Source organism: Pyricularia grisea (genome assembly GCF_004355905.1).
Source record: "Pyricularia grisea strain NI907 chromosome V map unlocalized Pyricularia_grisea_NI907_Scaffold_6, whole genome shotgun sequence".
NCBI lineage: Eukaryota > Fungi > Ascomycota > Sordariomycetes > Magnaporthales > Pyriculariaceae > Pyricularia > Pyricularia grisea.
The window spans coordinates 546,872-562,599 of record NW_022156719.1 but is presented as its reverse complement, the minus strand read 5'-3'; the positions used below and the strand labels follow the sequence as shown (position 1 = coordinate 562,599).

The following is a 15,728-nucleotide window of genomic DNA, read 5'->3' as shown; positions in this document are numbered from 1 at the left end:
TACCTATGCAGGCCTGTCGCTAGTTTTTAGGTCTATTCTAGATAGTTGCACAAGAAATAAAATGACTCGAGGTGAGGTACCTCCTCCTACCTTATTCAATGTGAGGTGACAACGGCAAGGTAGAGTAACGTACTGTGCCTAGGAGGGTTAATTATGCCCAACATAATCGTAGTTTCGATTGAGCTTTTGTACCTAACCCCTCCCCCACAACGGCCAAAGCTTGCCTCCACTCGTACGTTAGGTAGGTTGTTAAGGACAGGGGGGGAGGGGTCCTCACAGATTGCGATTGGCGACTTGCTTTTATCGATCCATCAAATGTTTGCGACGAAACGACCAGCCATTTAGCCTTTTTGGACATCAACACGGCTGCTCTCCCACCACACACATAACCACCTACCTACCTACCTTACTTACTTACTAAACAGTACCTACCTACCTACTCCACCAGCCCTAGCTGTCTATCTCGCTAGTCTTTCTCTGCACACGACCGAAGCTTCAGCAAAGACTAACCTAAAGTTCCGCTGCCGCTAGCTGATCATCCTTCTCACGGACGGGGGCTAATCGAAACCGTAACCCAACCAAAGCCAGGGCATCCATTCCTTACCGCAATTGGCACCTGTCCGCCCCTCCGCCCCCTTCCCTTACAAGACCGGCCTGCAACGCATAAAATCATGATCACGGCGAGGTAGCCAGGCTGCCCGTTTCCGAGTCCGAGTCAGCGTCCGGTCCGGCATAATCACTGCCCCGGCTTCCAGCTATGAACGGCGACACGGGACTCGTGGGCTGCCTGGTGGAAAGGCTCACGACTCGGGTACGCTGATGCTGCTTTACTTGTCTCTTTTTTTGTTTTGTTTTCTGTCTTTACTTCTCTTCTTTGCTACCTAGCCTTGGCTTTGCTAACCCGTTTACCCTTCCTCGTCACAGCTTCCGTATCGTACCGGCACCTGGAGCGAGGACATCGGCCAAGACGAAATAGTTGCTACAACCCGAGCCACACTCGTCAAGCTCAGCGCAACCTCCATCACCGGCGTTCTCGATGCCCTGTTGGGACTTTTGGTTGAACTCGCCCGCCCGTATCCAAATGTCACCTCGCATCCTCCCCACGTCCTCCTCTCCGAGATATACCTATTCGGCCTCGTCGCCGACTGTTGCGCCCACCATTGGGCCCGCCATGCCGCCCCCGGAGCTCCCCTGCTACCGCGCGACCTGACCAATCTGCCGCCCCCGCAGCCCATTCCCAGCACACTGGTGCCCAGGATATTTGATTTTGTCAGGCTCTTCTTCAGCCCGCTGCCTAGCGACTATGTCCTGCCACCAAAAACCCTCCTCGACGAAGCCCATGCGTCCCTCACGCTCTCGACCCCGACTGGTGGCAAGTCCAAATCTTTTGGCTCTTCACGGGTCACCAATGATGAGATGAGCAACAGTGAGCTGCTCGAGGCACACGCCCCCGCTCTCGAGGTCCAGGTGCGCACCATCATCGAGTTTGTGACGGCTTCCAACTGGTCTGCATCCTTTGACTGCTACCGAGCCGTAGTCTACAGTATCCGGTCCGCCGCCGCACCGGGAACTCAGGGCCAGGGAGGAGCATATCACATGCCCAACGATGACGAGCGCGCCGCCCTCGTTCTGCTGCGCATGGTTGCGTATTTTTGGGTTGACGCGCAGAAGCTTGGCCAGGTCGTGCAGGAGCTGTGCTCAAGTTTCTTGCACTTCCGCAAGAACTTCCAGAACACCGTCGCCATCGTGGCGCCTCTCCTCATCTCGCGCTGGATCGATAGATTCCCTGGGGAGTTTGTGCAGCTGCACATAGCCCACAAACGCCTGGATGGCGGGGCTGACACGCTCTTTGACATGTCCCACACGGTTGTCGACAGCGGCAAGCGGAGAGCCCAGTTGTATCCGTTGCAAATGTCGTTACTTTTTCTGCTCCCTGACGTATTTGAGGTTGCAAGCAACCTTCGGGAGGCCAAGGGTGGTAGTTTGTCCAAGAAGGCTGGCTTTCTTGAGACTCTTAAAAAGTCGCTGCGCAACCGCAACGAGCAGGCTGCATACTGTCTGGTCTCGCTGCTGCGGGTAGCTCGTCACTTTGACGCAGAAAGCGACTCGGGCCTCGAAGCGGCGCTGCTCAGCTTCGCCATGGACGTACAGGATGAGGTGCGCGATTCCGTCTTCCGCAAGTTCCCTGTCGGGTCCGACAGCTCTCTTTTCGACCAGGACATACTCACCGCGGCCCTGGTGAGCCTTATGCATCTCAACTTTGACATATGTGTCGAGTCGCTGGCCCACGGGTGCCTAGCACCGTCGGCACCACAAAGCTTCAAAATCGCGGTCGTGCAGACCTGTACACACTTTGCCCGCTTGCAGGACGGCCATAGGTATCACAAGCTATTCATTGGTGCATCTGGCTTCATGCAAAGCCAGCTCGCAGCTGCCTCATCGCTGTTCACCGATGTGTTAATCCACGACCCGTCCATGCGGCGTAGAGGTTCGGAAGCAGGAGCGGCGTCTGTCAACATGATCATCAACATCCTGGAGTTTCTCAACGTATCGCCCATGGCCCTTTTTGCAGGCTCCTCGAGCAGCGACAAGGATGAGCGAGGGAAATTTTTCGAGGACAATTTCGAGGCCCTCTTCTTGTGTATGGTCGTCGCGGATGAGTCGGTGCGGAGGCCGGCGGTCGGAGTGGCCCGGCGGCTCTTTGATGACGACATGATTGTCAGATCGCTCGCTTCGTCCAAGAGGATCGAGTCGAAAGAATACAAGAACAAGTTCTGGAAGTTGACGTAAGCTTAATTCCCCTGTGTACCTGCTCACGTTCCAGCTTTTTCTTGTTGTTTTGCGGGGAACAGGGCGCAAAGACTTGGCGGTTGTGGCTAACTACAGAATCCTTAGATCTCTTGTGTTGACGTCCATGTGTGATATTCACCCAGGGGCGGACCTCAGTGCCAATTTTAGGTCTATACACAGCTATCTAGAGTCGAGACTTTTGCTGTTAAGCGTGGTCAAGGATTTGGCTGAGCTCACAGAAGAGATTCCAGAACGAACAGCGGCTTATACCAGACTCGAGACGGTTTTGCTGGTTGCGCTGTGCTCGCCCGACATCGAGACCTGTCAGCTGGTTACCTCATGTTTTGGTCGATTTCTGGAAGAGTGTCGCGCGATAGATGCCGCGTCAGAAACAGGCAAGTCGTCACTGTCCCTACTGCGCAATGGCGAGGTCTTCCAGGAGATTTCGTCACGTGCCTTTCGGTTCACCGGTCTGGTTGCTTTCCAAAAGCGGATGCGTGGTCTTCTGAGGCGGATGCAGTACCCAAGTACCGGTATACTAGACGCCTGGGAGCTCGGGTTCGACAATTGGCTCCATCTATCCAAAGAAGTGTCGACATCGTCGGCCGAGGGCGTTTCGGAGAGAACGGTGGCAGAGTGGCGAAACTACTCGGGCTTTTTGGCTGCCTTGGGTGGCATCTGCATTGCTGACCAGGCTGTTATTCTGGAGGAGCCGGTGGTCAGCGGGCTGAGGTGGATCGACAGGCTTCCATCTGATGATGAAGAGGAGCCTGTTCTGGCGAGGTTTTTGCGGCTCAGTGTCCAGATCCTGGCCTGCCACAATGTTAGGATCAGAGAGACGATGCGTGAGGTGCTGTCGAGTGAAGTGTCCCCGGCATTATACCAGCCTCTCTTCAAGGCGCTTGAGGTAGAGCTCGATGTGCTCTTTGCCGGTGCACTGGAGGGATCCGTTAAGGAGCAGGATAGCGAGATTGTGTTTGCTGAGCAGGCAGCGTCACTAATGAGGGCTCTGGTCGAACGTTTGGATACACCCGCCGAGTTGGGGGCAGCTTCTTCAGTCCACCTTGGGTCACTGACGCTCAACTTTGCCAAGTTCCTCGACAGCGTCTCTGACAGTCCCAGCAGCTTGAGGGTCAAGATCAAAATTTGTCAGCTCTGTGAAGCAATTACCCGCCGGAAGGAGCATTTGAACCTTCGCGACGATGTTCGCAACCGCAACCAACTCCTCGAGTTTGTCTTTGGTTGGATTGCGCGACCACGGACACCTAATCTGGACGCGCTATCACTACACGGCGGAGGCAAGCAGGACGAGATGGCCCGTGTCCAAAAGGATCTTGACAAGGCGGCACTCAGGGCGCTTGCGGAGCTGACCTTCCGCCTACCGCTGCAGCCGAGCGAGGGCCACACGGATGCCGGAACCAGCGAGCTCAAGTCGCAGATGTTCCATACTTACTTCAACCGGTTCCTGTCGCTGTTGAACCCCGAGCCGACAAATATCGGCGCCGGGGCGGACCTCGGGCGCGACGAACATGCTACCAGTTCGGAGCTCGCAATCACGATTCTGTCGAACCTGCTAAGTGCAAATATAGACGTCGGCCTGAAGCATTCGCTCAGTATTGGTTACCACGAAAACGTTGATATCCGGACGGCGTTTGTCAAGGTCCTGTACAATATCCTGGTGCAGGGAACCGAGTTCAGCAATCTGTCAGACACGGCGGTGAGCGAGAAGTACGACAAGCTACTTAATCTCCTTACTCGCGACACCACCCTGGCGGTGGCCATGAGCTCGTCATGTCCCAGCAGTGAGGTGGACGAGCTGACGATCGCGCTGCTGAACATTTTTGAGCGCCGTGGGTTGAGCTTTGAGCTTATCGAGGCGCTGATCAAGCAGGAGGTCGAGGACACGGAGAACGAGTCGGAGCTGTTGCGCCGGACCAGCGTGGCCACCAAAATGCTGTCCGTTTATGCCAAGTGGAAGGGAGCGGCATACCTCAAGGCGACTTTGCAGAAGGTGGTGGAGCGGCTGATGCTGACGTCCAAAGATCTCAACCTCGAATTGGACCCTCAGCGTGTGGACCAGTCCAAGGAGGAACTCAACAAGAATGCGCTGCAGCTGAGGATTGTGGCTAAAGTTTTCATCGAGGATATCTGCGCCTCCAAGGCCAACATCCCCGACTCATTCCGGAAGATTTGCAGCATTGTGAGTGTTATTTCCTGGCCGAAAAAAAAGAAAAGAAAAGTGCGGGCCTTGAGATGTAATCCGGCGTAATATGAAGCTAACAAAAAGAATACGTCCTTGCAAGATTTCCAACACGGTCACGGCCAGATTCCACGACTCCAAGTACACGGCCGTTGGGGCCTTTGTCTTCCTTCGCTTCTTCTGTCCGGCCATTGTGGCGCCCGAGGTTGAGGGACTGGTCAACAAACAGCCGACGAGGGAGATGCGACGTGGGCTGTTACTTATTGCCAAGATCATCCAGAACCTCGCCAACAATGTCCTGTTCGGTGCTAAGGAGCCGTACATGTTCCCGTTGAATGACTTTTTGACGCAGAACATATACAAAGTCACCACTTTTCTGCGCGAGATCTCTGTGAGTCCCACTTTTGTGTTTCGCTCTTGACAAACAAAGAAGAAAACAGAAACAAAAGCTTGACAAGGGCTGAAACTAATATCGTATTGCGACGGCGCTAAACAGGTGGCCCCTGAACACATGGAACCAAGTCCTCCGAGCGAGTCGTTCGACTTTGGATCGTGCGTCGCCCTGCACCGGTTCCTATATGACCATTGGGATCACGTACGGCAGCGGCTTGTCTCCCGCGAGAGGAGGGACTTTGCTGTGCGCTCACCGGCCGTCGACGCTTCCATGAGCCGGGTCAGATCCCCTGTGCTGGAGCCACTACGGGCCCTCATCACAAACCTCGGTCCGCCGCCCTTGGCTGTCACTTGGAATAGGCCTCAGATTTCAGCCAACAGCCCACCGGCGTACTCGCGGTTCCAGGAGTTTATGCTTCGTAACGCGTTCAAGGGCTCAGAGTCGTTTATCACCACGCGCGTCGTGTATGACGGTGGTGAGAGCAAGGTCAGTGTTGATGGACAGGGAGATGCTGACTACTCAGACTGCAACAAATGGAATGACTAACGCTTCTGTTGGATGGCAAACTAGGATGGACTCTCTATAATTTGCGTCATCTTGCGCAACATAGACCTCGAGGCGATCGACTACGATACCTTGGTTTACTGCTACCTCAAGATTGCTAGTAGATTGTGGCACAGGCCTTTCGGTCTGTTCATCGATGCGACGTGCTACAATGGCCAGAGCGAACCGCAGGATGAGTTGTTTATGAAGTTGGAGAAGTTGACGCCTATCGAGCTGTCACGGAACCTGTCGAGGATCTATATTTACAACATGAACACGGCTTTCAGGTAAGCTTCTTGCTTGTAGGTTGAGCGGTGTAGTACATAAGATACCATACTGACATTTACTTTAACTAAAGGAAATGCTTCCGTCGTGTCATGCGAATTTCGACCAAGAACGAGACTAGCGTATTCAACCCTCGAAATGTCGAGTATCACCTGATGGATAACCTGCAGGAGCTTCAGTTGCATTTCCACCTCAGAGACCTTCATCTACCCAAGGAAACCATCAGCGTGGTGACGGACGCGCGCTACAAATTTCAGTCTGTTACCAAGTTGTCCAAGACCAAGGGCAAGATCGAAGTCGCCATCCACGTTGGCAGCCAGTTCATCCAGATCACCACGGCAAAGAAGCAGGAGATATACCAGGGCCACCACCGCTTGACAACTACCATTAACGATATTTTCAGATTAGGCGACATCGACGAGGCCCCGACGTCGATTCAGACCGAGGACGACTCGGCCTTTGGGCTGAGAGCCGACGGTGGAAAGATCGTCATGTACTTTACGAGCCCCAGCAAGGTTGACGTGCTCCGATCCATCCTGGTAGCTAAGGCCAAGTACGGCAAAGACACCAGGTCGCTGAAGTCGTTTGAGCGTCTCATCAGACCACAGGATGTACCGGGTACGCTATTGAACCTGGCCATGACAAATCTGGCGAGCTCCGACAGCGTTTTGCGCCTCGCCTCGTACAATCTCCTCGGGGCGCTCTGTAGGGCGTTCAAATTCCAGGCAGCCTCGAGGCTCATGTGTGCCAAGGAGATCGCGGTGCCGCTGGATCCGTCGCACTTTATCATCAACATCAGCAAACTCCTGGCACGGACAGAGCCGCAGCTCACGTCAGACTTTCTGAACGAGTTCTTTGTCGGTTGGGACAGCTTTTCCGAGGAACAGAAGCCATTGAGCTTGGCATACATGTCGCCGTGGCTGCCGAGCCTGCGCACAGCCATTCTACCGGCCGAGGCCGATGGTGACAAGGGCCGCGAGAAGATTGCTTCCCTGTTCCGGAAGCTCATCGACGTGACGCTCAACGACCCTAACCCAACTCTTAACTTTACTCTGGAGCAGGTCGTGTGGCCATCCATCGCGTCGGATGAGGTCCTGATGGAGATACTACTTGAGGAGATAATCAAGATGGCTCTGAGCATCAATCTACACGACGGGCAGTCATTGGTTCTGACGTCGATAGTTACCTCAATAGGAACCATGTCTCTGCGTGGGAAAATCATGGCGCGGCTGCGCAAGAGCATCAACCGATCGTCGCTACGGCCATCAAAGTACTTGTCGGAAAATGCCGTGTGGCCCGAGGTGTGCCTGCTGCTGCAGTTCTGCGTATCGCTCTCGTTCGATAGCGGCGTGCAGGCGCAGCAATTCCTGCCCGAGGTCTTTCACGTGGTCACGATGCTTGCCAACACTGGCTCGGCTGACGTGCGGCTCATGGTACACCGGCTCTTGGTCAATACTATCCATGCCGCCTGCACCTCTTTCCAACTTGACGAGGCCAAGCTCAACAGGCTCCGTGCATCTCTGGAGGCCTTCTCAGAACCCAAGAACGACTTTTTCTCGCACCCAGCGCATCACCCATCGACTTTCCCTCGTGATGGCGCCTCGTTCGTGTCGACGACACAGGAAGCCGGCCCGGCCATGGCGGCAACCGAGAGCCTCGCTACGCAGCTTTTCGAGGTGTGTTCGATCGCAGCGCCCTCAACGGATGTGTGCAACGCGTGGCGCTCCCGCTGGATGAGTCTCGTGGCAAGTGTTGCCTTTCAAAACAATCCACTCATCCAACCGCGCGCCTTCACCGTCATGGGATGCTTGGCCCGTGAGGAAGTCGATGACGACCTTCTGTACCAGGTCCTCGTGGCCTTGCGCAACAGCGTCGGTCGTTTTGGTGGTGACCAGGACGGCAACGGTGGTGGCAACAGCGAGATGATGGTGGCGATCGTGACGTCGCTGTCAAAGATGATGGCCAAGCTGCCGTCGGCGTCACGATATGGCCTGCAGCTTTTTTGGTTGGCCATCTCACTGCTCCGACTGGTGCCACCGAACCTCTTCAACTGCACCGCTGCGTTTCTCGAGGCGGTGCTGGGCAACATCAAAACGTCGGCCGAGGTCAGAGGCGAGCGTATGGCGCCGTTCCTGCTCGAGGGTCGCGCCCAGCTCAAGGAGGCGGCGCTGCCGCTCGATGACGCCTACGGTGTGCACTTTACCAGCGAAAGTTTCCATTTTGCTGCTTGCGCCTGTCTTGTCAGGGGCTTGACAGACACCGTCACAAAGGCGACGGCTTTGAGGGTCCTTTCGACATTTTTGGAGATGACGAGCTGGAGACCGCCCACGGGGCAAGGCGAACAGCAGCACCCAAGCGCAAGCGATGTTTTGTGTTCACCGTACATGGCGCTGATATTGGCGCGTGCAGGGAGTCGGGAGGAGGTCAAGGACAGCTTCTGGGTGGCTGGAGTGAACCCATCGGCGTTGGAGCGGTCGCAGCAGGCCGGCACCTCGGGCGGCAGCAATGGCAACTTCTTCCGTAACGTGAGGGACGTGGCTGGCATGAAGGATCGGGACCTACTGCTCAACACGGCTATTGAGCTCGTTGACTTCCAGTACCTCGAGGACGCTATGCAGAACCGGACTCTGCGTTGGCTCAACGAGCTCGCGGCGGCACGGCCTGGTGTGGTGGTGCACCTATACGGACCCATCCACTCGATTCTAGACAGCGTGCTGCTCCACTGCCAGAACAGTTCGACTCTCGAGTCGGCGCACCTGCTGCTGCAGACTCTGAGCGGGAACCCGAGGCTCGTCAGTGCGCAGCAGCAGCTGGAGGGTGGGGCCGGGGCGTCTGCGGGCATTCTGGACGACATACTCGAGGAGATGGGCTTCGAGGGTCTGTGGAGAAGCTGCTCGTTCAACCTGGCGGTTGACGGGAGGGAGTGTTTTGCGTTGACGGAGAAGTTGATCGAGGTTAGTAGTGTCGTGGTCCCTTTTTTTTTTTTTTCTCGTTTCTTTTTTTTTTTTTTTTGCGGTTGTTTATTTACTCCTGGGCCTAACCGACTGACTGACTGTGTCCCCCATGACAACAGCTTACTTTCCACCCATGATTTCTCAACAAACAGGGCCATATCTACAACTACCAACGCGCCATCTAAACACATATTCACTCACAAAACACACAAAACCCGAAACGGTTAACAAAAATCAAGCGCATCTTGGCGCGTGGGAATGATTAGCGATATTAGTCGCAGAAAAGTTTCAGAGTTTGGGAAGACTCTCTTGGTATGGGGTTATTTGGTGGGAAGGTTAGATGTTAGTTATTCTCTCTTGAATTGGGTCGTTGTTTGCATTTTCATTTCATTTGTCAAATCATTTTTTTATATAGCGAGCTGGCGATATACCATTGGGCGGGGGTGCCGGATGCTACTTCATTTGGCTGGTTTTTGTTTATGTCCATTCTTTCTCATTTGATATTTTGTAATGTCTCTTCTTTCTCATTTGATATTTTGTAATGTCTCTTCTTTCCTACTTGGCATTCCTTTAACTACTTTTTTATGTTTTACATGATGATGCGCAACGGTGGATGGATCTTTTCTTCTTCTCTTTCTCATTTTTAATCACGTATCTGTCTCTCACACCTGTCACGGACGATCAGCATTTAAAGAAGACTAGAGATGGTGGGAAAAGCGGGAACAAGAAAACAAATCAGGAGGAGTATGCTTCTATCTGTACCTGAAGCAAGAAATACAAAAGAAGAAGAAGAAGAAGAAGAAAGCATAACAAGAGTTGATACCTGTGACGAACCAGTTTCCAAATCCAGCTACCAATGAGTGCATTGCCGAAGGGAACAAATCACCCGTTTTGTTGGGCTTTTTTCTCTTTTGTCTTTCTCCGCACTTGAAGATAATAAAAGAAGAAAAAAACAATATCCCAACGCACCCCTCCAGGATACGGATACAGTAAGAAGGAAAACAAGATTTTGGAACCAGAAAATAAAAAAGATTAACAGAAATTAAGAAATAAACAGACAACGGCAAGGGAGGGTGGGTTTACGGGAGGAGCAGTAGTTCGTTCACTTGACTTTTTGGGGGGGGGGGGGGGGGGGGGGGGGGGGGGGGGGGGGGATTGGGTCAAGTTCTTTTTTTTTAAATCCCGAAAAGAGGGCTGCATGAGAGGGACCCTTGGTGCATCCACCCGCCCCGAAAACAAAAACAAAAAAAAGCCAGTAATTGTTTTGTTTTGTTTCGGGATATGATCACCCCATGCTCACACCCTCTTCTCTACATATTTGGTGAATATTGATTACTTTTTTTCCCCTCCTGAAAAAAAAGAAATGACGTCCATCCTTTTCCTTTTCTGCACTTTTAACCTATCTTACCTGCATCAAGGTGCGGGGAAAGGAAAAAGGGAATAGGAAAAAAAAAAAAACGAGATTGACCGGTCAGGAGATAAGTGAGAAAAAGGTACCATGCAGGATGTGATCGGACCTCCCCATTGTGTTCCTTGAACGTGGCCTTGTTTTGATCGTGCATTGGGACGGTAATACATATCGGTTAATGTGGTTTTTCTTGGAGTGACGGAAGCAAGACATAAACACACAACCGCTCAGAAAAAAAAAAAAGAAAAGAGAAGAAAAAAAAATGCATAGTGATATCAGGAATCTTTTTTTTTTCCGGGCTTGAATAAACACAAAAGCCACCCGAATTTTTAGGGGACCTACCATGGATGGGGTCACTTAAAAACCTCAGCAAGCTTCGAAAAAATTAGTGGGTAGTTGACGTAAGTCACCACTTGATAGTAAACATCAGAAATGGGGGAAAAAAGCAAACAGATTGAATTAGGGACGAAAACAAAGGTCTTCCGAGATTATGACGATGGGCCTACGACCCTTGCAGAGTACCTCATGATGTATGTCTGTGGAGTTTACCGGGATTGGTGCTGTTCTCTTTTGTTTCCCCTCTTCCTACCCTTTATTTTACATAGTATTTCCCCTTGTTCAAAGTTTCCATGATTTCTGCAATTGAATTTTTTCTTAGGCGGGGGTGGGTTGTTCAAGTCCGAGTCATGATACACAACACATTCACACGTGCACTAAATCCTTTGTCCTCGTCAAGGGCTAATTAATGTACAATTTTTGATTTGAGTTCAATTACAGTACGTAGTACAACACACTGATGCCGTCGTCTTATCTCTTCCCTGTTTTCTCATCATACTTTTTCTCCATGTCTAAAGAAAGGAAAAGATGTGACAAAATGTAATGCACCGCTTCGCAGGCTATGCTGCAGTCGGATTATCACTCTTAGCAAATGTTATAAAAAAAAGATGATAAGAAAAAATATAGTGTGTGACTGATGAAATAGGAGAAAACCCAAAAGTTGCCCATCCCAGTGGTATCCCATCTATATTTTATGTCGCCGCTGATTCAACTGAAAATCATCCTTGGAAAGGAGAACAAAAAATACATGAATGAGTTAAAACGAAGAGAAATCAGAAAGTAAGGGCTGCATTCATTAAAAATTCAGTCGCTAAACAAATCCGGGGGTGATGCAGAAAATCTGCGCCCAAGTTGTCCATCTCAAATGGCACGACGTCAAATGACGTATGACCAAAGGGTAGAAGGAATGATGATGATGATGGTGGTGGTGACGATGTTGCGGGTCATGATGTCTGGGGGAAGAAATATAGTGTACAGCAAAAAAAGTCAAAAAAAGAAAAAAAAAAAAAAAAAAAAAAAAAAAGGAAAAAAAAAAAAAAAAAAAAAAAAAAGAAAAGACCAGCCAAATGAATTGAACAAATTTTGTTTCGTATCGTGTCGTAATGGGGGGTGTGTGATCAAGGGCGGTAAAAGTAAATGTATGATGCTATGCTACTTCGTAATGGGGGTTACGATGGTTAGGTTGGCCTGGCATTCCTGTCAATCGACGCAAGAGAACTGAGCTCTTCTAGAAACTCGGTGATGCTTCCATGTCGTCTTTGACAAAAGAAAGCAAGAGCCAACCGCGGAAAGGGTTCGTTGATGCGATCATCTGACGTCATCCAGGGTTCTTTTTGGACCGGGATTGGCAATGGAGAGCTTCTTCCGGTGCCTCGGCGGTGGGGCCCCCAACCGTGCAAACATGGTTGCTGGACCCTGAATTTTTCTGGGGCCCATGGTCGTCTTGGCGGGGCGACAATCGATCAGGACTGGTCGGGCGGGGAGCCGGGCTTGGGCTCAGAGCGTCTCAATCACGCTAATGACGACTCGGAACCACCTCGATGCCGTCATTTGATTCCCCACCAACCAAGGACCTTCCCTTCTTTGGGAATGCCGTTGGCTTTAGGGTCTGGTCTGTTCCAAGTGGCTGTCCCTGCGATCGTCCAGGTTGTGTGCAGCCGTGGTTCGGATGGACTGAATGCTAGTATCATTTTTTTTTCTGTTTCTTTTCTCGCTGTAGCATTCCTCCTTGTCCTGTGTATCCATCCCAATTGAGGGAAGGTTTCAGGCTGGGTCCTCGAGTAACACACACACACACACACACACACGCACAAACACACAATCCATACACCCCTCGCTCTCATTGTGCAACGTGCCGTCAATTCGGAAATGCCGAACAGGAATTTCAAGTCGTACAATAAACTTCGTAACAATGAATGAGACTTCTTTGCTCAGTGATTGTTGTTGCTTCCCTGCATCCCTCGACGACGATGCTTGCCGGGAAACTCGACATCGGGGTGGCAAACTCGGTAGTGCCTCGTAAGCGCATCCGCGCGGCTAAACGTTTTCTCTTCAGTACACAAATCGCACCTAACCTTCTGTTTGCGGCCATTGTGGATCGTGTCCTCGTGCCTTGTAAGGTCGTAAGGTCGGGAGAAGATGGTGTTGCAGGGCTTGCCTGTGCTCGGGTTGATGCGGTTGCACTTGTGGGGCCCGTGCTGTGTGTTGAGGAGCTGCGACGTCATGCCGTCTCCGCCATGCCCCATCTCCATGTCTGTCCTGCGTCCACTTGTGCTGAGGCCATGTGCCTGACGATGTCCCTCACGCTTGTGCTTCTGCAGGAGCGCTGGTGTGTCGAACCGGAGGCTGCAGCCGTGATAAGTACAGGTGTACGTGCCGCCGTCAGCGCTGATCCTACCCTCCGGCCTCCCAGGGCTGTTCATGCTCGGGCTGATGCTGCTGTGGGTGCTGTTTGAATGGCTTGTAGCCGACAGATGTCCCGGGGTAGATGATGAACCGCGCATCGAGACTGGAGTCTGTTGCATCGACATCTGGCTAGCGCCAACAAATGGATAAGCCTGAGGAATCTGTATCGTGGGCGCCATGGGTGCCGCTGTGAAGGTGAATGCGCTCGTGTCCATGGGCAGGCCATGAGTGCCGAAACCCTGGCTGCTCTGTGCGGCAGCAGATGCAGCAGCAGCCGCGGCGACAGCCTTGTTGAGCTCGTCCTCGGTGAAGCCGCTCATGCCATTTGAAGATGTCTGCGCGAATAGTGGCACGTTGTTCAGATCATCGTTGTCGTTGAATTCAAGCATGGCGTCCTTGGGCGATATTGTTTGAGGTGTCGCTGCGTTTGATCCCCTGTTCAGCTGCTGACGAAGGACCTCATCGTCCTGCTCTGCCTTGTGCTGCTCCCGGAGCTGCTGAGCTGACTTGAAACCCAGCTGCCTTGGCTGCTGAGCCTGCCCTTGCCGGTCAATGCCAAAGTCGTGCATGGGTGTCGGTGCGAGGGGCGATCCATTGCGGAATGGTGAGCGATCCCTAGACACGGTCGTTACCGGAGTCTGGGCAGCACTAAGGTGCTGCTGGGCTGCCTGTAGTCTCTGCGCAAACATGTCGTGATGCGGAGAGCCAGGGTTTTGCGCAGGCTGTGTGTGTGACGGAGTTGAAGTGCTCAAGGTGAAGTTGGGGCTATACAGCTCGTCGTTGTAAATGTCGGTCATTGTCCTGTCGAGCTTTGGGACGACGTGAAGGCTGGCGGCATGCCTCTGTCTCCTCTCATCTTCCGCCTCAACGTTGCATGGCGTTGCTGGTGAGTCATGAGAAGCAACCGAGCTCGCCACCGAGACCGGGCGTGACTTTGACGCATTGCTAGCGGATAGCTCGGGCGGAGGTAAAAGTCCCCTCTCCGACTTGGGCTTTTGCTGCGCCAGCATATGGTTATATGTGGTTGCTGTGGGGTTGGTGTGCAGCTGGTTTGGGTAGTTTGGTGAAAAATTGCTTCCGTCCTGGCCGGGGCCAAAGGACTTTGCCAGGTGGTAGTAAGAATCGTTCGAGTTGAACATGTTGCTGCCTCCGAACCCATCCGTCAACGAGTCTGTCACGGCGATCTGTGGGTTTGTCGTAGACTGCGAGTAAGGCGACGCCGGGCCGGCCGAGCCCAGTGAAGAGAGCGAAGACTCCCTGTTGTGCGCTGATGTTCTATGTCCTGGCTTGTTGCTGATGTGGCTTTGGGCATACCAGCTCTCAGACGTCGGCATCAGATCAGCGTTGCTCATCAGAGAAGGTGAGCTCGACGAGAGCCACGAGTTTGTCGAGAACGGCGACAAGGCGATGTCCGAATCTGCGTTGAGCGGGCTAAAGTCGACGTCGAGTCCCAGGTCGATGTTTGCGTCGATGTCGCGGGGGATCTCGTGTGGTTGTGTGTTGTAGCCGTGTGCAAAATTGCTCCTCGGATTTGTGCTTGTTCTTTGACTATATGTGCTGCTGTTGGCGTCGATGCCGTTGGAAGCAGTGTTGGCTGTGTTCTGTTGATGAAAATGATTGTGGGATTGGAATGGTCTTGTCAATAGCATATTTAGTCGGAAAGTTTTCGAAGTGTTATATTGTATGATAGGGATGTTGTTTTGTTAGATTTGTGGTTTTGATCTTGGAGTGGCAAAAATGTGTGAGTGTGGGAGGAGGGACAAAGTTCTTTAAATGGAGGTGTGCAGGTTGTGGAGGGAGCTGAAAGACGGGGGGTGTGTCATTAGAGCCCCCGATCGCTGTCTTCGTCCATGTGCGATGACGCATAGTGCAGGGATCTGTGGATCCAAGGGTCTTTTTTGTTCAATTGCTAACCAGGGTGTCCACAACTGGTTCCATAATGCAGAGTTTTGTCAGCGAACAAAAAAAAAAAAAAAAAAGTGATTGAGTCATGTGGGCCCTGTCCGAGCCTAGCCGTGGGGCTGGGCTTGCTTTCATGGGGCCTCTTTGGATTGGCAGATACTGCCCAAGCACTAAAGGGTCTCCTCTTACGGTATTCACTACGGTACCAAGGTTGGAAGATGTATGCAAAAACAGTGGCATTTCTCGTATGTTCGCAGTGGTTTGATTTGTAGAGAGCACATGCACATTCTCTGCCATGATCACGCAACTTTTCGCTTCTTCTTTGTTCCCAGCCGCATGTGCTAAACAGATCACAATAGGCCAATTGGAGTAGCCGACGTCCAAGCCATGTCGGGGGCCGATTTTGGCCTTAGAAATCGACAAGAGGGTCGACTGCTGCAATTGGGTGGTCGGCTGATCGGACTCCCTCGGAGACCGCGACCCGACCATTTTTTGACCTGTGGCTTGACA

General features: G+C 52.3%; 2 protein-coding genes across 2 annotated transcripts; one reads left to right on the top strand and one right to left on the bottom strand.

The window, feature by feature from the left end:
* The first annotated feature begins 397 nt into the window (after positions 1 to 397).
* Positions 398 to 10,045, top strand: PgNI_08110 (uncharacterized protein). The gene is made up of 9 exons (XM_031128110.1): positions 398 to 811; positions 925 to 2,786; positions 2,896 to 4,990; positions 5,094 to 5,381; positions 5,487 to 5,870; positions 5,955 to 6,214; positions 6,286 to 9,166; positions 9,286 to 9,663; positions 9,695 to 10,045. The coding sequence occupies exons 1-8, from the start codon at positions 758 to 760 to the stop codon at positions 9,301 to 9,303; spliced, it is 7,842 nt and encodes a 2,613-aa protein (XP_030978486.1). The 5' UTR covers positions 398 to 757; the 3' UTR covers positions 9,304 to 9,663; positions 9,695 to 10,045.
* Positions 10,046 to 12,841: 2,796 nt separating this feature from the next.
* Positions 12,842 to 14,965, bottom strand: PgNI_08109 (uncharacterized protein; the record flags this gene model as incomplete). The annotated part of the gene is made up of 1 exon (XM_031128109.1): positions 12,842 to 14,965. One exon carries the CDS (start codon positions 14,963 to 14,965, stop codon positions 12,842 to 12,844), a length of 2,124 nt encoding a protein of 707 aa, XP_030979016.1.
* Between the last annotated feature and the right edge of the window lie 763 nt (positions 14,966 to 15,728).

Excerpts from the sequence above, each read along its gene's own strand:
- PgNI_08110 (XM_031128110.1), top strand. The coding sequence starts at position 758 with ATGAACGGCGACACGGGACTCGTGGGCTGCCTGGTGGAAAGGCTCACG. Across the intron at positions 4,991-5,093 it reads TCCGGAAGATTTGCAGCATT|ATTTCCAACACGGTCACGGC; the intron begins GTGAGTGTTATT and ends CGTCCTTGCAAG. Across the intron at positions 6,215-6,285 it reads AACATGAACACGGCTTTCAG|GAAATGCTTCCGTCGTGTCA; the intron begins GTAAGCTTCTTG and ends CTTTAACTAAAG.